The 23,251-nt window shown below is 36.4% G+C and overlaps 1 protein-coding gene across 4 annotated transcripts; it reads left to right on the top strand.

Moving 5' to 3' along the window:
- The first annotated feature begins 1,882 nt into the window (after window positions 1-1,882).
- Window positions 1,883-22,346, top strand: LOC140796825 (uncharacterized). 4 transcript variants are annotated; one of them, XR_012110540.1, is made up of 12 exons: window positions 1,907-2,164; window positions 3,229-3,306; window positions 3,491-3,622; window positions 4,465-4,530; window positions 12,544-12,683; window positions 14,205-14,331; window positions 15,857-16,005; window positions 19,565-19,700; window positions 20,810-20,894; window positions 20,980-21,292; window positions 21,377-21,618; window positions 22,018-22,346. XR_012110540.1 is itself a non-coding variant. In XM_073149964.1 (11 exons), the coding sequence occupies exons 1-11, from the start codon at window positions 2,009-2,011 to the stop codon at window positions 21,540-21,542; spliced, it is 1,476 nt and encodes a 491-aa protein (XP_073006065.1). In that variant the 5' UTR covers window positions 1,883-2,008; the 3' UTR covers window positions 21,543-21,740. The 4 variants fall into 4 exon arrangements, 2 of the variants coding, with proteins under 2 accessions (XP_073006065.1, XP_073006064.1); XR_012110541.1 differs by having other exon boundaries at window positions 1,912-2,164; window positions 20,980-21,248; window positions 21,405-21,618; XM_073149964.1 differs by lacking the exon at window positions 22,018-22,346 and having other exon boundaries at window positions 1,883-2,164; window positions 20,980-21,248; window positions 21,405-21,740.
- Window positions 22,347-23,251: the final 905 nt, after the last annotated feature.

The following is a 23,251-nucleotide window of genomic DNA, read 5'->3' as shown; positions in this document are numbered from 1 at the left end:
TTACATAATAGTGCCCACGCTTGAGATCTTAGTATGTGGATATCAGATAATCAGGAAGTCATTTCGCTGGTTGATGAGTGATTTACTATCGATTGGCAAGAGTCAACCCTTTGGAGTGTTTAAGTTGTAGAGTAAGGGTAGGATGACGTAAACCAAGTGGTACCCAATGACGCAAGATAAGAGCATTTGTGAGCGACGTCTCATGAGTTTTTGCATGGTGGTGCAATGATATGGAGTTGCGGGCTCAGATGATCATATCGATGTGTGATACTGACTTATGTGATGGGCTTACGACTAAGGTTCATAGTCTACAGCGACGAACAACTAGTCATGCTGTTTGTCGAGTGATGGGCAAGTGATTCTACCGCTAAGGTTTACCTCCCTTAGGGGTTGCTGTGATTGTTGAGCATAAGTTGGTAGGCAAGAACCTGTGTGGAAGGCGTGGCATGTATAAGTAATGATAAAATAATTGTAGTTTTGTCGGACCATGCTAGCCAATTAATATGACATATATATTTCAGTTTATGTTATGTTCAGTTTCATAGTTGCACATGTATTTTTCCATGCTGAGTATATTATTATCCATGATGCTTAACTAGTGATAATGCCACTTGTTAAGCATTATGCTCATTCAGTTCTAATACTTGATGCAGATTGACTAATACCTTAGTAGGATGCTTGATAGCAGTTTATCTTGAAGGGTGATAGGACCTTTCTTTTTATGCCTTTTGTACTTATGTTTAAGAGATTTATGTTGTTCTCTTGTTGTTTCTTACTTTGAACATGCAGTCTCGTAAGAATTTTCACTCTTTTTTTATTATATTTGGATGAATTTGCTATAACCTGTAGGCCCCTTTTCTACTTCTGTTTAATTTTTTTGTCTCCTCATTTTTGGTAGCGTGTTGTTGAGCACTAAAACCCCCACGTGACGCTCATAGAGAGAGGTAAGCCCTTATGAGAGTCAAGTAGCGGAGTTGGGTTGTTAGAATATAGTATCAGAGCGATGTTACAAAAAATTATGGCAAATCCATCTGAAATACTATACATGTGGAGAAAGCATGTCTAGTTGCCAATATCTATGCGTTTTCTCCAGGATGTTGCCCCATCGATGTCGTACCACTGTTTCAGAGGCAGCATCAGCCCTAGTAAGGAATCCCAATGCGAATGCTGCAGCGGTTGGCATCTCTAGCAACAAGAGAGACTGATTGAGGAGGTCCTTCGTGTCCGTGCAGCCTCCTCACGAATCGATGAGGTGCCCAACCGAGAGAAGTGGAGGAGGGACATCTTTGAATCGATTTATGCAGCTGAACCCTTGGTAAGAAGATTTTGGATACCCTAGAGTACCATTATCAGTAGTGTGTCACCTTCGCAACCTTCCTTCTTCGTGGTGATGCCAACCGGTGGTGGGTATTTTATGATTCAAGCCCCTATATTATGAGTATTTTATAATTTAAGCACTACCTTATTATTTTTTTTCTAAAAAATCCCTTTTATTTTATAAAAATATTTGGAAAAGCTCCCGGTTAATTTAACCTCATATTAGCTAAATAAAACAAGAATATTATGTTTTATTTAGATTAATATTTTTAAAATTTCAAAGTTACTGCTACTATTTCATGCTGCAGAAAGTGTCAGATAAAATATTAAGGATAATTTTAGAATTTAAAAATATTAATTTAAATAAAATAAAAATATTCTTATTTTGTTAAGCTAATGTGAGGTTAGTTTAACTCGGGGCTTTTCTGAATATTTTTAATAAAAGAAAAGGGCTTTTTTTTAAGAAAAAGCAATAAGTAGGGCTCGAACCACAAAAAACTCATGATGTAGCGGCTTGTTTGCAAATTTTCCTAAAAGAAGGTTTGCGGTAAAAAACTTGCGAATCATTTCATCGGGTAAATAAGTATGTGAGGAGTTTGGTTAGATACTTGGGGCTTGTTTCCCATTTCGAAGCATCTCGACCTCCTTGCCCTCGTAGAGTTCTCTCCCTCCCTATCTCTCGACGAGACAAATGGCGCTTAGCCCTGCGAAAGGATTAAGAGAAGAGGAAGAGGAAAAGGAGGAGGAAGAAGAGGAAGAAGAAGAAGAAGCGGAACGAGAAGAAGAAGAAGAAGAAGAAGAAGAAGAAGGAGCTCGCTCACACCTTCCTCTTGCCCCGTCTTCCGAGGTAAAGACTTCTTCGCTAACTGCGTCATCTTAATGTCAATATCAATGAGAAACACGTGATGAAGAAGTGAACCCTATGCTGGAATCGGATTTAGAAACCAGCTTAACAATTAGAACCATATCTTCCACTTCTATGAACAATTATTAAGTAAATTCTAAATCTTGAGACTTAATGTAGCTAAAATGCAATGTATGCAGGGCATAAAAAGGATCCCCTTTGTCGATTTCATCACGTTTTTCACTTCGATTTGGTCTAAGACTGTTAAGTAGAAGTTACACTTAAGGGACCTTCCTTATGAGTCAAAGATCACAGTAGTCTGATATATTTCTATGGTTAACCGAGCACTACTTTCTTCTCATAATCCTTATCCATTCTTTTCTTTAAGTTCTTGTATGACACTTAATTCCGCTGAGCATTTGAGTGAATAAGAGAAAAACCAGCATTTGGGTGAATGAGAGAAAAACCAATATATGGTGGGGGTAGCAGATCAATTATCTACTATTTTATATATCTTTGTTCAATCATACTGGCTAGAAAATTCATGTTATGCATGTTCAAGAATAGTCAAAGACGCTAGCTATTCCGTATAATAGGTACTGCACTTATTATAGCGGCCATGAATCAAGTGTTATTTTGGGTACAACTGTAGCTGATTATCTGAAGAAAGATATTTGTGTTGTATTTTTGTTCTGTTGAATGAAGTGTCATAGCAGTCGGTTCTTAAGAAAATTGATTCTTATCTGGCCTCTTTGATAGGGTTTATACATGATTTGTGATACTTTATTTGGTCCTTTCAGTACGATTCAACTTAAGATTGCAATTGACTTCACATATTGCTACTGTAAATGAAAAAAGAAAGCAACATCTCTAGTTGCTTTGCATTTTTGAATTTTTTCTATGATACCCAGAAGCAGATTATGGCCATTTATATATACTTTCATATTGTAATTGAATATTTCTGAAAAAAAATTGTTTTTACTAGAAGGCACCAGTAAATTTATCAAAGTATATGAACGGAGTGAGACAAGTTCTGATATTCTGACTCATTATAACTTCTTTTGCAGTTATTAGATTTGTCAACAACAGTAGATCCCAGCTACATCATATCTCTCATAAGACAGCTCTTACCAAATGTTTTGAAGGTAGAGAAAGATTCTCAGGTGATATGTAATGAATTTTCTATAGGAATGAATAGTTGTTAAATAAGCTTTCAAGGATATTGTTTCAGGTAAAATTTTGATTGATGACCATGAAGAGAAATATAATCTTCAATCTATTGAATCAAAAGCGGCATCTGCTTATTATGATGACAGCAATATCAAACAGGGTTCCAGCGAAGAAAGAAATGGTTGTTTTGATGATTATCAAGCTGGAGCTGAAGAAACAAAGGATCCTTGGGAAGAATGTGGTTGCATCCTATGGGATCTTGCAGCTAGTAAAATTCAAGCTGAGCTTATGGTATTATAAGTTTTTGTTTTCTATTCCCCTTACATTGCTTTTCTGAAGCTTTAGAAGAAGCATTTAAAGTAAGAGATCCTTTTCAGCAATATAAGACTAAGTTTCTTACTGTTTTTCTCCCATATATGTTTATGAACCAGATGAACTAGAACTCCTTGCCTGTTCTTTGAAATGACTTGAGCAAACTAACATAAGCTTTTTGTTTCTATTGTGTTTATTACTCCTTTCTTCTGTACTAGTTTCCAGTGTGAATAACTGAATATTATGAACTTCCATGTATCAAGGTTGTTTATGTAACTTTAGATTGGTGTAGGGGCTTGAATGCTATATTGTAAACTGCATTACTGTTAAACTATGGAAAACAATGCCATAACGTATTACGAACATTACGGTGGCTCTGTCAGGTTACTGTTGGTTTGCCACCTAGTAGTTTATTTGTTTTCCAATGTGAACTCTATCTCCAGTTATGTTTTTATTTCTTAAAGTAAACATGTAATATGTACTGTAGAGGCCTTATCTATGTGGGGTCTGGAATAGGAGTGCATTTAGTTGAGGGATCTTTCCAGAGGAATCTTATAGCTTGTAGTGCTGGTTAGAATAGTTATGGGGCAGTTCAAATTGTTCCCATTGGACAAATTTGCCTTCCTAGTGGATGCAAAACTTTTTTTATTCTTCTCTGAGAAAGATGTAATAGTGGTGTTCAATTTTAAATTGCAGTACTATGTTTCTACCTTATTATTTAAACATAGTTGAAGTTACTCTTGGGGATACAATTTGTGATCTTGTATGTTATTTATTCAATTGGCTGGTAACAAGCTGTGCTTGGTTTGTGCACCATTCAGGTGAATAATCTTGTACTTGAAGTGCTTTTGGCAAACCTCCAAGTTTCCAAATCTTTCCGAGTGAAGGTGAGCTATTTAGTGCTAGAAAAGAAGTGTTGTAAATCTGTTAAATTTATATTTGCAGCCATTTCAAAAATTGTGTTTCTTGCTACTTTCTCCATAATATGATATCTGTATATTACCTTATGTTACCGATGGTGTTAGTTGGTATGAATGAAGTTGGGTTGCCTCTTGGGCCCAAGAGATCATGTGTTCATGTCTTGAAAGCAATATACTCAAAAATAAGGGTAAGGTTGCTTATGTCTTCCCTCTCTAGGTTTTTTGTAGGCAGAAACCTCGTGTATGGGGACTAAGGATGTACATGAGCTAAGCTTGAGCGAGCTGGCCTAGTTCGGTTTGGCTCGAGAGGGTTTTTTTTTTTTTTTTCTAGCTTGAGCTCGATTCGAGCTAGAAAAGCCCAGCTCGGCTCGACTCGGGCCCAGCTCGATGAGGCTCGATAGCTTGCTGGCTAGTGAAGATGGGTTTGGAGCTTGGAGAACCTTAGGGAATTGAATGACAATGATGCCGACATGGCGAGCTAGTCCACGTAGTCTTTCAGCCACCCCTCCCCACTCCCCCACTCCCCCAGCTGCCTCAGCCACCTCCTCCCCCTGTTCTGCGGTCTTCCTCTTCGCCGTCGGATCTGTTGTTGTCGCCGTCACCATCAGCAAGGCTGGGTGGTGGAGGTGGATGGAGAGGATTTCGGTGGTGAAAGGTTTGGCCGATGGAAATTTTTGGGAGATGAAGGGTGGAGGGGGCTCCGGCGCCTTCCTCCTTGTTGTCAAATCCGCCACCGCTACCGCCGCCATCACCATCACCATCACCATCGGCAAGGTGGGGTTGTGGAGGTGGACGGAGAGGATTTCGGTAATGAATGATTTGGTCGATGGAACTTTTGAGAGATGAAGGTTGGAGGGGGCTCCAATGTCTTCCTCTTCGCTGTTGGATCTGTTGTCGGCCCCATCACCATCGGCAGGGCGGGGTGGACAAAGAGGACGGAGAGATATGGAGTCTAGCACTAATGGGAATGGGTAATGGGTCTAGGGAGAAGCTAGGGCTTTTTCCTTATTTATATAGATCATATCAACCGTTAGATCTAAGATCCAACGGTTCTAAACCTTATATATATATATATATATTGAACGAGCCTAATCAAGTAGAGCCTGAGCAAGCCAGTGCTGGCTCGGTTCGATAATTCTTTTGAGCTTGAAATCTTGGCTCGGCTCGGCTCATTTAGGTCTCGAGCCAAGTTCGAGCCGGGCTCTTAACAAGCTGAGCTCGCGAGCCTCATGAGCCCATGAGCTTTTTTGACAGCCCGAATTGGGACACCCTTTATATTAAGTTTACAGTATGTAGATTTTTTTAGTCATCCAACATATGCCAAGCCTAGATGAATGTCTAGGGAAATTGATTCAGTGAGATGGGTTAATTAATTATTGTCATTTCTTTTCTGCTGGATTTAGCAGATATCCTGTTAATTGTTCTGATATATAATATTTGTGTGATGTTTATAATCTCATTATGTAGTTTTCTGTAGTCATCCAACATATGCAGACCTAGATGAACATTTAGGGAAGTTGATTCATTGTAATGGGCCTTTAGTTACTATGATTCCTTTTATGGTGGTTTGTTGACTTGGCAGATCTCCTGTTAACTGTATTGATATGTATTAGTCTGTTTGGTTATGTGGAAAACTGGAAATAAATTGGCATCAGCATTCTATTAAATGGATTAAGTGGAAGTTTGCAAAAGTAACCTCTTTTGCCTATGTTAACCATTGTCGGGTTGAGTCTTTTGAAAAACAGGAGGATCTGCTGATGCTTATAGCTGATTAATAATAGGTACTGATTTGTGTATCTTTCAATTCAAAGAGGGTTAACCTTTTAAATTGACACACATAATCTGTCTCATATTCTACCCAGCTCAACAATACTATTAGATGATATATGCGAAAGCCCTTCACCAGTGTTGTCAAAGAATTCAACTCACTTGTTCCAACTATCTTACCCATTTTAACCTAATTATTCAAGGGCTAACAATTAATGGAAGGTGCATACATATGACTAAATGTTTGCTGGTCAACTGTGCCATTTTAATAGGTGGATGAAGGCAGATTATGGTCTCGTTCTTTATCTTGATATTCTTGTTCTTTTGATGAATGATAGAAGTTCCAGATAAAAAAATAGAAGTCATGCATATTAAAAGATGTTCAATGGCTTGGAGCTGGAGGCTTGAAATGACAACTGATGGAGAATAGGAATAGAAGTGCAAATTGACAGATGAAAAAAATTGAGCTGGTTTTATTTGAAAAGTAAAATTTTTTATGATGATAAAATAACTTAACAAAGTGGAATTGTCACTTTCATTTGACCTCCTGCAGATCTATGAGCCCATGGAGCAGAAGTAGACCAAACCCCTGCCAGTAATTACATAAACTTATTTGTAGGGAAAACATTTAGAATGTCATATCTTTTGTTTACTTATAATTAGCCAAATGGGATAGCATCAATAAGAGAACAAGATGAGTGTTTGATATAGTTCAGGATAAGGAACATGCTGATATCAGGAAAGACAAGAAAGTACATTGATCCATGCCAAAGAGAGAAAAGATAGGGATCCCTTTGAACCCCTTCCTATCTTCTTTTCCATATTTGCCCTGAAGCATGCTTGGATAGATAAGAGAGGAGAGGAAAGGTAAAGTTCCTCGAGTTCTCGCTGCTCTTTTCTTGTTTGCGTCATTTCACATGTTCAAGGTTTGTTCCACTCCGTCAAAATCTTGTGCCTTCTTTGTTCCTATATTATCTCTCTCAGATGAAAGCTAATATAAATTCTCTGGAATCCTATCTGGAGAACTTTTTGGCAGGAAATGTGGGAGTTTACACTAGATTCCAGCATGAAAGGCATAATCATATGTTGAATAGGTCAACATTTAGAAACCTGTGGTCCAAAAGGTTTTCTGAACTCTTAGTGGTCAACATATTATGAAAGAAAATGAAAATAGCATCACTTGTGAGCTATAAAGCATGGATACATATATGCCGATGCGGTAAATCTTGAAAAATAAAAATACGATGTGCTTAGGATATGTAGCTCGTATATATATATATACATATATTTATGTCTAACGAATTTTTATACTTGAATTTTCTTGATTGAGGAAATATATTTAATTATTGTATTTGATACTTTATATAGGAGACCTCCAATTATCCAACAAACTACCATTTATAGCAAAGATCCATTATATTCATAATACATTACTAAGATGTCCGATAAATAAGTGAATTCAATTTATTAATAAGAAGAAATTAACCATTGTAACGTGATTTCCTAATATAAACCATAATATAAGCAAGCAATTTCAATCTTTTCACGAAGAGAAACCTTATAGATATGGTAAAAATTTAAAAGTAATAGTCTTCTTCAATTTGACTCATACCGGTAGGAATCTCAAAAATATTCAAGTATCTAAGAAGTATCAGAGAAGTATCCACAATGTTAATTTTATTTTTAAAAATTCATATATATAAGGAGTATCTGATACATATCTGAAAGTATATAATGAGTATCTTATCTGATACAAATATGGTGAAAGTATGAAAGTATCCGTGTTTCCTAGCTTGTGAGGTAGGACATGAAGGGTTATACAAGATCTATTTTAGACAGAAAAAATGATGAGACGAGGGACATATGTAATCTTGGTGTATTTTTTGATGGCAACAGTCAGATGAAAATGACTAGCAATTTGAAGTTGATGCAGTATATGACAGCTATACATAATGCAGTATCATTGGTTCACTGGCTTTAATACTTCTATAAAGCCTGAGTTTGCATAAGTGTCTCCTTCATTTTCTTTATTTCTTTGTTTTTCATCCTTGAAACCACTAAAGTACCATGTATCTCCTTTGGAAAGGAAATTGTCTTACAAGCTGATTCATTTAGATTGGACATGTTTGCCTGTTTACTAATCAGTTGTCAGTCTTCATATGCTTAAAAAGTTTATAGCTGGTTGGGAGTGTTGCTCCTTTAACTACTGCTTATCTTTAATTATCATTTTGGTTTCACATCCAAGTTAACAAGTCATCCACACTGGTTGAATCTCATGCACATCTCTTGCCATACGGGGAGATATCTGGTTTCATGCATCTTGACAATTACGATTAGTAGTATTCCTATAGTTAGGTTTCAATAATTGCTGAAAGAAAATGGTCTTGCATGTTATCTGATATTTATGTAGGTTTTTATTTAAGCACTCTACTATTTTTGATGCAAGTTGTCGACTCGGTTTCGGATCTATAGCCGACCATATATCTCAATATGCTTGAGATACACGAAGTCTTAATTAATATTTTTCTAAGTCCAAAATGATGATAATTAATATGAATATATAACTCTAATAAATATAATCTAACAAGAAGGAAAATGACCAAGTATCATCTCTAATGTGTCTCCAATCAAACTAAAATGACAAATAGTTTAGAATATAATATCTGATACAATTGAGAGATAAAATAGTAATATCCTAAGTGGAGGTAAGAATCCTATTGCATTTCGCTTAATCGTCACGCTGACCAGTACCTGAAATATTAGAAGAGGGAGTTTATGTGCCAACAACTATAGCTCAGTGAGTGGAATTCACTCAAAAGCCAAATAAAGCTGAAATCCATAACTGTAAATAAATCCAAGTGTAATAATATAATATGACAATTTTACTAAGCATGTTTACAACAACAGTAATAGTAACAACACAAATAATAATAATGTAAATCATATCTCATAACATGCTTGGTGTCAATATACTGAATTTTTCTTAATATTAATAATGCCATATGTCTTAATTGGGTCAATGTCCTGTGGATTCATATCAATTAGAAGTCATCTCGAGATGATGCTTGAGTCATTTCTTCATAGCTGATCTAATTAGGGTCATCAAAAGATGTTACCATATGATAAATTCATCATGTCTCTTTCTCTAACCGTGAAGAGAGATTAGAGTCACCGCAGGAATGGGCCGTGCCTGGCTCGGCACCTACGCGCACTCATAAAACTAGGTCGGTCAAGGTCCATACGTCAACCCATTAATAGAAGTTGGGCTTAAAGCCCAACTCCCTAATATACTTCGGACTGGGTTGGGGCTGCGGTTGACCGCTTCCATGTCACGACCTAAAATAGGAATCATGACCGGCCATGCATCTCAATATGCTTGAGATACACGAAGCCTTATTAATACTTTTTACGTGTACGATAGCAAAATAAATAAATAAAATGAAGATCTGCTTTATTAAATTTAAAACTAATTGCAATAAACATAAAACAATGTTATTGTTTTTGAGTCTCTAAACGAAATAAATAAATCTTCTAATCTAATGCATAAAATCCAAAAGAGCAGAATCCTAAGTGGAGGTGGAGTCCGAGTACATCTCGCTCAGTCGCCTCGCTGACTATTACCTGAGATAGATGAATAAATACAAAAAAAAGAATCCATGAGCCAACAACTATAGCTCAGTGAGTGGAATCCACTCGAAAACTAAATAAATTCTAAATTATATTAATGCTGAATAAAATTAAACTAAAAATAACAATATCCATAACAATTTGCAATAAGCATGCTCTTTAAATAATGACAATGATAACAATAAAGAGTCGCAACTTGTAACCTTGCACAGTTTCAACGTATTAACATCTTTTCAATATTTATACTGTCATATGTCTCAATGGGTCTAAACCCTGTGGATCCACATCAACTAGAAGTCACCTCGAGATGACGCTCGGGATTTTTCTTCATAGCTGATCCGGTTAGGGTCATCAGATGGTATCACTATGCGATTAACACATTCTGTCTTTTCCACTAACCGTTGAGAGAAGTTAGAGTCACCTAGAAATTTCTCATTCATCCTAGGACTATTCCCTAACCCCGCCAGAGTCACTTAAGAAAGTCACCGCGATTTGATTTACGATTTTCCCCTGGACTTCCAGATAGATTTGAGTCAGCACAGAAATCGCAAGCGATTTATACCGGGACTGTTCTATAAGTTGTACAAATACTAGTCTCGTTTTTCTTTTCACTAATTTCAATATTTGCACAAAGTATGGTGATGCACTGAGTATAATAATTAAATGCACACAGAAAATGTAACAATTAAATTTTTGCACGTACGGATGAAATAAATAAATTTGTACATAAAAAATTTACATGGTCCGACAAAGGTACGAAATATAATAAAATAAATATGTGAGTGAACCCACTCACCTGAGTCTAGGCAAGACAATTGAATTTCAAATCTCTAGTTCACGTGCTAATAATCACCACCTTTAATAATAAATAACAATAACATTTTAATTAAAAAAATTCTACAATTTAACTCAAAAATTAATAATTTGGGCCAAAATAACCCCAAATCAGTTGGGCTAGGTTGTAGTGGCCCACAAGCCCATCCAATCCACACTTAAATGGATTGTGACCAAGGCCCAATCCAATTAACTAATGGAACCGGGTCGGGTTCCTTGGATTCGGATCCAATCTGACCCGAATCCAACAACTTAATAGGAGAAGGCTAGATTTGGGTTGCCCGAGTCTGTCTTCTCCAAGACGAAGAGAGAGAGAGAGAGAGAGAGAGAGAGAGAGTCGACGGTTCGCCAGCCGCACCCTTAGCTCCCTAACACCCACACGGTGCCGTTGTCCTCGCGAGGTAGAGGAGAACCCGCGAACGACGATCGATCTCATGGCCGACGGTGACCGGAGCCACGAGGGCTCCAACGGTGAACGCCCACGGCACGAGGCCAACGGCAAGACGCTTCCAAGATGGAGCAGCGATCCGAAGCCGCCGGTCGGCCTAATTTGCCGGTGAAGCCGAAGAACCCCCAAATTAGGTATTTTTAATTTACTTTATTAAATTGAAATTAAACTTGAGGGGTGGGAGAGGGCTTACCAAGGAGTCACGTGGTGGTCTCCGCTGGCTTCGGCGGCGCTCCGGTAGGCCAATTCCATGGCGTGACTCCGACGGTGAGGAAGAAGAAAGCGAAAGAGGGAAGGAAGAAGAGAGAGAAGGGGGCTGAGGTGGTTAAGCAGATAGAGAGACATGATTAGGGTTTTAATTTATAAATTAAAAGAAGATCAAATCTAATCCGATTCGGATTAGATGAGATCTCTGCGCCTCGTCCAACCCCCAATTTTTTTTCTTCTGGTTCTTACATTCCACCTATTTATTGGGCTGGTTGGGTTAGTGAGACCTAACCTAAACTTGAATCCCACCCAAAATCGGAATGCCTAAAAGGCTTGGCTCGGGTCGAATTTGAGCTCCACCCTCATCTCCCTCAATGGAGGCCATCGTGAAGGGGAAAAGGAGATTGCCGGCGACTGTGCTGCTGGGAGGGCCAAGCTGAAGGCTACAATACCACCCTCGTTACCACATCGACCACACACGGTGGAGGAGATGGCAATTTCGCCGACCCTATTCCATGATCAGTGGCCATGAATGATGGAACCAGCTTCTATGAAGATCTGAGCCACGAAGGCTCAAAAGGAAAACATCTATAGTGCGAGACCAACGATGTGAAGCTCCGGCACATGTGCGGTAGCGATCCAAAGCTGCCAGTCGAACCCAATTTATTGACGAAGCCGCAATGCCCAAAAATTTTAGGTATTTATCATCTAACCTTTAAACTTTAATTAAATTAGAGGGCTGGGAGAAGATTGACCGGTGAGTTGCATGGTGGTCTTCCATTGCTTGAGAGGTGCTCTGATGGTCCGATCTCACGACGTGACTTTGACGATAAATAAAGAAGTAGAAGAAGATGAGAGGAAAGGAGGCTGTGGTGAGTAAAGAAAGGGGGGTGAGTTAAGAAGAGGGGATATGGTTTTTATTTATTGGTAGGGTTTTTATTTTGATATGGAAACCAACGAGTCGGCCGAGAAACTCGCGGCCACCTCATCGCATGACAGTGAGGGAAAGGGTGAAGGGTGCGCATATTCAGTGCATGTGCACTTTTATTTATTTTTTATATATATGTCAGTTCTTACACAAGTTATGACCGCTGCAGGAAATTTGTTTGGGAATCATTGGAAACCTAGCTTGCCATGAAGTTTTAAGTAATGCAATATGTTCAAAAAATGGTTTGATTGAGACAGTTGTTGACCAGTTGCATCTAGATGACTCCAGCTGCCTTGCTGAAACCTTCAGGTAAATGATTTACAGCATCTATTCCTGTATGGATGTTATGGACGTGATCTTGTACTAGTTTCATCTTTTATCAAATTGTACTTCTGTTTGAATTATAGACTTAGATATTGTTGCATTATATATATAATATAATGTGTGTTTGTGAGCACCATAATTTTGTACTTCTGTTTGAGTTATACATTTTGATATTGTTGCATTATATATATAATATAATATAATACAATATAATGCGTGTTGCGAGCACCGATAATTTGAAATTTTGCTCTCCGTAGTCTAGCTAGTTATTCTCTTTGAAGGTATTATCTTGATTAATAGTCTAGGGTTAAATGGTCTAGATCCTCCCAAGAACTGGTTACTGTAAGGTTAATTTATATGACTGCTTCTGGCAGAATTGTGCAACTCTTTAAGTCCATCAGATGTTTTTCTGGCCTTATGATATCATATTTTGTAGGCTGCACCAATTTTAATTTTAAATTCAAATACTTTTATTTGATACTATGAGCTAATTGGTTTTAATCTGTCCAATCTTATGTTTTACATGTGGTATTTGTACATCATTTGTTCCCTCTGGTTCATTTCATTTGTCATGTATAAAACATCTCTACAATTAAAAAGGGCAAGTGAACCTATTTTCTGATTGCTATTAGTTGAATTGCGTCATTATAAACTATAATCCTAATGGCAAACTATTATAGAGTGTAAACACAATTATTGCCCATGTATGTTCTTCCGTATGCACGTGTATTATGTTAACATATATCTATCTAGTTGGTTATGATCATCTTAGCCCTCGTTCACTTTAGGAATAATTTTTTTCTTATTCCAGAATATAATTCTTTATTCCAAAATAACAGCTAAATATCATAATAATCCAATTCTAGAATACGAACACTATTTATCAAAATTATATTTTATACCACACATCAACTTATTTACTAATTTACTCTTAAGATTTATTCCATCAATCTACTTTATATCAAATTAAAGGACATTCATGGTAATTTTATAAATTTTTTTTCTAATTTTGTCTTTCATTTTATATCATATTAAAAGTAATTATTACATTCTTATTCTAGAATACAGGTAAACATAAAAATAGTTATTCCTGAAATAAAGACCTTATTTTGGGAATAATAAAAAGGAATAGATATTGGAGAATTGACCTTATTCTTATAGTAAACAAGGCTTTATAGATTGTTTAGTAACTTCAGTTACGACTGCTCCATTGGCTTACATCTATGGGCATCCTTGTTCTGATATCTATTCATGGATAAAGAAAACCTTTCTCTCACCTCCCACATTCTCTACTGACACATTTTGATTTCTAAGTTTGTGCATTTTCATATGGTGTGATATTCTCTTTCTCAGTTCTATTCTGAAAGATGAGCTTATGTTATGCTTAATTTATATATCTGTGAACTGTCAAACCTTATGACCAGGAGAAATTCAAGTGGAACGACATGCATGGGATTGAACTACTAGTTACATTCTCCTTATGTTCATTATTTTACTTTTGAACAGGCTATTGGCCGTCGGTCTTCAAGGTAGTGCATCTTCTTCTTGGGCCGAAGCTCTCCTGCCCGATGAGATTATTCAGCGTGTGCTCTGGATAGTTGGGAACACATTAAACTCTACACTATTTGAGAAAGTATGGTGAGACAGTGCCTTTAATTTTTTTCCCTATATGTCTTATTTGATTCGATCTACACTAGGTCTGATTAACTTTTGGTCTTTGCATCACCCAGATCACTATATTTTCTTATTGTTGTCCGTGACAAATAAGTTTACTGATTCATTGTTTTATTTTTTTATATCTTAGATTAAGCTGTATTCAGGCCTTGTAGAATTAACACTTTTGCTTAAATGCAAAGGACAAACTTTTTCTTAAGAGGCAAACTGATTTGCAGAAATTCCTCTTCATAATGAGGATTCCCATTGCTTACTTATTTTCGATCCTAAGCAGTAATGAAGTGGCAAGTCGGTCATAAACAATGTCTATAGTTGTGTCAACATGTTTACAGGAAAATACCATGTAGAAAATTATGGTAGTCCTTTTACTTTTGAAACACAATCTTCAGTTTTGTGATTCTTGGTGTGAAGTCTCTTGCTTTCAGGTGGTCATGGGTTCAAGTGATAAGAAAACCTCTTCAATAATGAGGTAGGGCTGTGTATACTCTCTCCCTGAAACTTGCATTGGCAGCAGCCTTGTGCACTGAGACATCATTTTTTCCATCCTCCTTAGACATAGATTTGTCACTATGTTTTACCAAAAATCATGAACTATGGCAGCAGTAAGTGAACATATTATCTATATTGATTTGGAAGGGAAGCAAATAAATTATGTTATCTTTTATTTTGTGTAGCTCCTTTACATGGATATTCAAAAGTCAGAACAATTCTACAGTACAAGCTTATTTTGGAGGAGCTTCCAAGATATGGAATTTGTAGTTTTTTGGATTGAAAGAAATGGTCGACTACTTTGATATATTTGTCTTAATGTGCCCCAAGTAAAATTCTTTCATACAATTTCTGTTTTTTGAGAGAGAAATGAGAACTTAATCTTTCATACAAATTCTGTTATTCAGTTTGGCCAAATAACTTGTTGAGTTTAGCATATGCTTTAGACTTTGGAATGATGCACCAAAGGGCTATCCAGTAGAATATAGGATAGGAATCTATAATTAGTATCACAAGTATTTTTGTTTAATCATGCCAAATTTTGTTTTAGAATGTTATTCACACCATATTCTTCATGTTGTTTCAAAATATGACTTGTGTCTTCCAAATTTGCTCTATGGCAAAGTTTTCAATCAGGTTCTATCAATAATTGCTGATATCCCTCTTGTCCTCATGTTGTTCAAGTTTTTAAATTGCAATAAGATGTAACAGAGGCACTATACAATGTGAGACATACAATTGGAAGGCTGCCAGTTATTATAGTACTCTTCTTGTGAGACTACTCTATAATTGTGAACCTATGGTTATAATTTCTCTAGAAAGTTTCTCCTTATAATTGATTCTTTTGTTGTCCAATCCTAGTAGGAACACAATTAAAAATCCATAAAAAATGGATTCTTTTAACTTTTTCTTGGTTGTTTGTCCTCATATTAATTAGTTTAACTAGAATTTAACTTCATTTCCAAATCGTGATGGCCACTTTTTATTATTGACAGGGCATAGACTTTTTGTTGACCGTCATTGATAATCAAGAAGTGGGAACTATTCTTCTTCAACCTTTGATGAAGTTGGGTTTGCTGAATCTTGTTATTAGTCTGTTAACCAGTGAAATTAAGGACTCAGGAGATGAGAACAAGCTGGAAAGGTGCGAAAACCCTTATTTTATTATTTATTTCTTTAACAGTCTCTTAATTGAAATAAGAATAATTTCAACTATGAAATATATGCTTGTATCAATGTTTACTTTCCACTGCACTGACATTGATACATAATTGACAAACTACATGTCACAGTGTGTCTTGCAAGAAAAGGTAACTTGGTGAACACTACCATTTGCACAGAGACAACTCCGATGGCTCAGATTTTCACAACTTAGCAAAGAATCTTTTTGAATTTCTTTTATCAAGTGTATTGTTTGTAACAATCTAGGAGATGCATTTTGCAAAGTTTTAGTAACTATCATCTATTTTCTGGTCCTTGTGGACATGTTACTAAGCTAGTATTCATCTTTACAAGTATGAAGCATGCCATAATTTTCATATTAGGAAATCAATAGCTATTATTCAGCATAAATTGCAGAAAAATCTTGAACGTAATAGTGAATTTGCTACATCAACCCATGTTATTGCTACAAATTAATGGACACAGAATTTTCAAACTAATAACATTCCTTTGATAGGATCTTCAGTTGCGTAGCAAAACCTCTCTTCCATTTTTAAGTTCAGTGGAGTCAATGTCCAACTAAAATGACAAAATTGTGGATAAGAGGATGAAGTCTTATTTCTCATCGCATTACTAGGAAATAGAGCTGATCTACGGATAGAGATAGTTAAGCTTAGGGCCATCTTAACTCGAGGGTATACCTCAATGCTCTCACTACATGGAGTATATGATACTCTATGTTGATGTTGCCCAGATCTGCATGGTACCTACTGAGTGCAAAAGGCTGGCATGATCAGAAAAGACAATCCTTCCTTGCGACATATATCATCTCACTGAGCCCATGACTTATGAGGTAATCTCCACCTTCTGACAGTTCTTCTAGGTTTAATGCCAGTTCATCTCATCTCTCCTTTTGCATTAGCCAGGAATTTTCTGCTAGGTTTAGGACTGCTGATTAGTGTGAAAATAGTATGTCGAAATTTGCTTAGTCCTTCTCACTAGCATTTTGAACTTAAGACTGCTGTCATATTGTCGACGCAAATTTGGGACAAAATTACGTAAGGATGCTGAGACATATTTGGGAGATGTGTGAGAAATGACTATTCATTCACAGGTAGAGCCTGCCAATATATCCCTAAGACTATGCAACGGCATATTACAAGTTTATACTTTATTCAGACTTTTTCCAAATCAACAAAATCATGTTATATGCAAACTCTGGTGCATAAAATAATGTGCAGAGAAAGCACTACAGTATTGAAAAAAAAGGATCTGAGGATGAAAACGGTATTTTGTCATTCATATAACCAAGCATGAGGAGAGGGCAGAGAGGGAGTTTTGAATATCATGTATTATGCTAAGATATGTCCTTGCAACATTCTCACATGTATGATTTAAAAGAATCTGGATCCTCTTCAGTAATAAAATCCACTAAGAGGTCCAGTGAAATCACAGATCACCTTATTCTGAGGCAAGTGATGGACCATAGAATGGGTTTGCTATGTAATGCTTTGATTTGCAAAAGTATTGTCTGTGGATAGTTGGTAGTTTTGGAACTCTCCAACAATTTCCAACTTGTTAAGGCTATAAGATTTATACTCTACAGGTATATTTAATCATTTATGTCTATGATGGTATTATACTTTCCATATATGCTGGTGTTATGAGATTTGTTTAATCTGAAGTCCTTAGGATGTGAATCAAACTGCATCTGATGAAAATGTACAATGAACTTTGTGGTCAACACATTTTTGTTCTGTAAATGGTCTGTAACATAAGAATGCATCTTACAAAAATAAAAGTGCTTATGGTTGACTGGACTGTTGTAGGGTCTAATCAGAAATTGATGAGGGTCCTGGCTCTTGACAGCCATGGGATCATGCATCCCATCTCAGAGTTGAACTAAATGATATAGACTAATAAAAAAGAAAAGGTTAATTTAACATATTGTCTTGAGCATTAAATTATGTAAACATCATCTCAAGGAAGAAACATGTCAAGATAAATTCTCATGTAAGGTTACACTTGTTAGTAATGATTGTTGTGCCAATGGCTCATGCCTTTTCGATACCTTGTCGGCATGCCCAGAAAAATTAGCACCAAAATGCTAAATCAATGTAGAGTAACTTACAAATGATAAATCTAGAATTAAGCTAGACCTATCATTTGTGCACCCAAAATTAGTTTTTAAAAAGTGTAAAACAAAGGGCGTCCTTAAGAGTGAAAGAAAGTTTTACACTTTTATGGGACTTGAAGAAAAACCCCTCCAAGATCTCATCTATTTCTCCGCTCTTTCTTCTTCTCTAACTTCTATTTTCTATTTAGAAAAGTAGCCAACTCTTTGACTTGGCTTAACGGGCTTCGGGTGGACTATACTTGTATCGCCCTTGACGGGAATGGCATTAGCTAGCACGCAAGTGTGCTGGTCGGCATGACACAACCTGACACAGGGCTGTGCCTTTGACACACCCTATGCTAGGTGCTGATAACCGGTCAACATGGCAAACGTTGCTCGTTAGAATATAAAATATCAAAACCATTATTTTTTAAGAGCTTAAGCTTTCAGAATAATTGGTGAATTAACATATTGTAAGGGAAGATATTATGAGTTTGAGTCCTGTTAGACTTATCTATCATTTAAAATATAACATCTCTATCCATTTAAGTCATCCATTTCTTAAGCCCATTGAATTATCTCAAACTGAGAAGTGAGAGGGAGTGTTAGAATATAAAATACAAAAACTATAATTCTTTAACAACTTAAGCTTCTAGAGTAGGTGGTGAGTTAACAACACCTTTATTTTCTAAGGGCATGGATGCACAAGTGAGCAATTTATTATTGTCATTGTCTAAGCGAAAGGAGCATTGTAAATTTAGTGTTTATGTATGTCTAGTTGGCAAAAAATTTTATTATTTTTGTCGAAGATACTGTTTTACAGAGTGACCAAATGACCACTGTTCCCAAATACATCTTTTTGCTGCTAAACATAATGCTATAATTCTGACTATGCACTTGTTTATCTTATAGCAGTAAAGATCATATAATCTTGCATAAATGGACAGATTTAAAATCACATGATTTGCAGGCTGAGTTTTGCTATCAGAAATTACTTTCTGTTTACATGTTACCATTCCAATGATGGGTAACAACACATCATTTACATTCTTGCTTCTAATTATGTCAAATTTTACTAGAACATGATTATTATACATTATATCGTATCTTTTATCTACAATGTATTGACCTCATTATTGTCTATTTTCTTTTTCCAGTAAACAGTGTAATATAAATGTCAAATAAACAGTTCTTACTTGGAATTGTTGAAATTGTATTGTTTCCCTTCTCTTCCTTGCTAGTTTTCTCTTTGTGCTCTTATATTACCGCATCAGTTTGTGCATATAGAGACTGACTGGGAACTTTATAGTGGATTTAATTGTTACCTCCGCATACATATTGATCAAACTGCATGCACTATTGGATTGTTCTCTTAACAAGCTGCATGATATTTCAACATATGTTCTCCACCTTGTGGTTGTCTCAGGTGTCCTGTCCTGGATCTAATTCTTCGGCTGGTTGAAGCACTTTCTGCTATAGACAGTTGTTCACAAGTGATGTCTTCAAATGAGCAATTGCTTCAGTTGGTTTGTAGCATAGTCAAGCTATCTGATAAATTTGAGGTGACCATGACGCTAGAAAATTTATTAACATTATATTGTGCTCTTTATGGCCTTCTCAATACATCGGTGACAAAGATTATATTGCTATTATAAGTACAACTTGTTTAGTGATTAAGTCCATTACTTGTACAGTTGTACTGACATCATATTGACAAGATAACCTAGATGTTTATACCCTCTATAAGTTAATTCATGCATTTCCTTTTATCAGTCAGGTTTTTGTAGATTTTGGTCAAATTTTGATCTAATATTTTAGAAATGTAAACTCACTAACTACTCTAGAAACTTAAGGTGTTAAATAACAATAGTTTTTATCTTTTACGTTCTAACATTTCCCGATACTTTTGGGCTTGAGACATTTTTGATAGCCCAAGAAATAGGGTTGACTTAAATGAGTGGAGCTTCTTTTTGTTTTATTAGCAAGGCAATCATAGTGAGATTTGAACTCCGGACACTTGCAGTTATTTGTCAATGCTCTCTGATTGCACTAATTTTAGCCACAGACTGTGGCCTCGTAAGTGTTTGTAACCAAATCTGTATTTGGTAGGATAAGGCATGGATGATGATGAGAAGGGTTCACCCAATTTGCCTCCAGCAAGAGTATAGGAGTAATCTGTATATATTATTATGCTAATGGTTCTGACTTCTGACAGTATATAAATGATATGTAACTTTTGCACTATTGTTCAAAGACAAGGCAAGTAACAAGTTGCAGTCTAATTGTCATCTCAAAATTTGTAATAGATATTATGAATATTGAAGAAAAATGTAGTACTACTTTGACTACATATATGAGCTCAGCTCCTTTAGGATCTTGTTGACTGACAAAGTTAGAAATATGCTGATTCTTGCAATAAGATACAGTTTCACATTCAGCTGCTAGACGCCCATAGCTTACTTATGGCAACATGAAAGTGTATAGATTCTTCACAATTTGATAATAGTGGAGAACACCAGAAGTTCTTATTGATATAGATGCACTTGTGTGCATGCATTGCACTTATCATCTAAATATTGAAAATGAACCAGATTCATGATGTTCGAAGGAAATGGAAATCCTAGGCAGTGAGATATAATACTGAGACATGCCCTATCCTACATTCTGACAGGTTTCCAGCTCCTGTGTCTCTGCAGTTGTAATTATAGCAAATCTTCTAGGGGATGAAAAGCATCTAATGTCAGAACTTTCACATGGTATGTCACAATTGACTATGAAGTCTGTGTTTGCCAAAGTTTCTGCCATAGCTATTACTGATGCAGTACCCTGTTGTGTTTCCAGATATCCTGTTCCTGCAAGGTCTGTTCGACATTTTACCTTTAGTTTCTGATGAACCCCAAGCCCGAAATGCACTCTGGTGTATACTAGCAAGGTTGTTAGTCCAGGTACAGGAGGATGATATTAGCTTATCATCCTCGCGCCAGTTTCCGTTACTTCTCTTGGAAAAATCTTACGTTATCGAAGAAGATCTTGAAAGCCATCCGGAGGATAAGTTGGAAGAATTGGCGCCTCATGATTCCACAAAACTATACGGAGTAGTGACAGCATCTGTATCCTTCCAGTTGATCTCGAAATTTTTAGTAGAACCTTTTAGGTAATTGTTGTTTCATTAACAACCAATGAAATGGGCTAATTTTGTTGATCAAATTGACATCTCTTGCTAGTTGCACACTTGCAGTACCCTTGTTTTCCTTGACGTATGGCAGCTTAGGAGAATTGGCCTTATAATGGAGAAATGGATTGCAGAGAAGTCTTCTATGCCAGAGAAAGATGTCGCGTGTGCTGATGATTCTGTTGGAAAGGCTCAAAAGTTGCTGACTTGCTGCTGGAAGTATAGCTTGTAGCTCATCTTTTTCAAGACGTCGAATGTTGCAATAGATGTTTGCTACTATCTTACACAATCTGCCCCTTTGTCTTCATGTAAGAATGATACGGTATCAGTTATAACTTTCTTAAACAGTTTTCCGTTGAGTGAATATTGTTGAGAATATAATCAAGGATATTCTCCATATATCTTCTATTCAAGGAAGATTTTTTCTGTACATAGTTATTTACTTAATTTAGCTCTTGGTCTGTAGCTAATTAATTGCTTAATTATAGGATCTAGACTTGCAGACCAAGTCTCTGCGTGTGTATATATATATATATATATATATATATATATATATATATATATATATATATAGTTCAGATTCAATGAGAAACATATTATCTAATTCTATTCATATTTCCTCTTTTCATGGTTTCAGAGCAGGAATAAGATCCTGACTCATCTATCATCTCTACACCACGTTCTCATGTAGCTCCTCATCTTTTCAGTGATCATGGCCAACGATGATGTCCCTCCTCCCAGCAGGAAGGAATCCGGCTCTTCTACAAACTCTTCGAAGGCGGATCTATCAAATCCTCGCTTTTCTCATCATTCCGATCATCTAGGATTAGTTAGTCTCCAAAGTCTTAAACGGGGACAATTGAGCTAAATTCAAAGGATAAACTTGGATTTGTTGATGGCTCTCTCAAGGTACCATCACACGAAACTAGCCATGAGGATCATGTTACCTAGTTGCGATGCAACAACACGGTTCATTCATGGATTATTAACGCTCTTGATTCAGATACTGCTGATAGTATTATATATATTAGGCTTACACTTTGCCTCCTATACATTGTTTCAATATTATTTTGCCCTCTTATACTATAAAAGCTTATAAATATTTTTTCAAACTTTTCAAAAACTATAACCCCTTAGCCGTTAATAGATAACTTAAAATTATTTTTCTATCCTTTTGTTGTTAGAGTAAATATTAGATTTTATTAGATAATGAAGTAAAAATTAAATCTATTATAAGCACAAATGCCACCTCTCCCGAGATTTATTATTACATCTTTCTCTCAACTCATCCACACTATAGAGATAAAAAGAACTATGTCCCTCTTCTCTTTCTCACTCTACTTATCATGTTCTTAGCCTCCTCATTCCTCCATTCCCCCTCTCTTAAACTCACTCCTCCCGTTCCTCCGGCTTATCCCTCTCTATCTTCTCCCTCACCAAAATCCTTTCTTCCTCCTTTCTGATTCCCTTCCTTCTCTCTCCATCCAGGCTATCAAAAAGCTACATAGCCGTGTCGCCTACACCACACCAGCGACAAGACTATCGCCGTCGAGGTGGTCCGTGCATAATTGTCTAAAAATTATTTCCCTTTTGGGAAAGAAGATGGGCAGCATAAGGAGATCAGGGCAAAATTATCTAAAAATTATTATTTTTGACCTTTGTGAGAGTAATTTAGTCTATTTGAAAAAAAATCTTTGCAGCGTGAGTTTTAATTCATGGAAAGCTAACAGATGGGTTTAGTTGTAGGGGGGAGGGGTATGCTTTTATAGTATAGAAGAGCAAAATGATACTAGGCTAAAATACAAGAGAACAAAGTGTAATTAAGCCTATATATTATCTTGCTGCTCATAAAGTTTGGGAGGATCTTCATGAACAATTCTCCCAAAAGAATGGGGGCCTCACATCTTTGAGATCTAGCAAGATATTGCCACTCTTTGACAA

This window comes from Typha latifolia, chromosome 10, assembly GCF_019914945.1.
Source record: "Typha latifolia isolate L0001 chromosome 10, TyphaL0001v2, whole genome shotgun sequence".
In the NCBI taxonomy this organism is placed as follows: domain Eukaryota; kingdom Viridiplantae; phylum Streptophyta; class Magnoliopsida; order Poales; family Typhaceae; genus Typha; species Typha latifolia.
The sequence above is the reverse complement of the archived record's forward strand: the minus strand, read 5'-3'. Positions and strand labels throughout refer to the sequence as shown.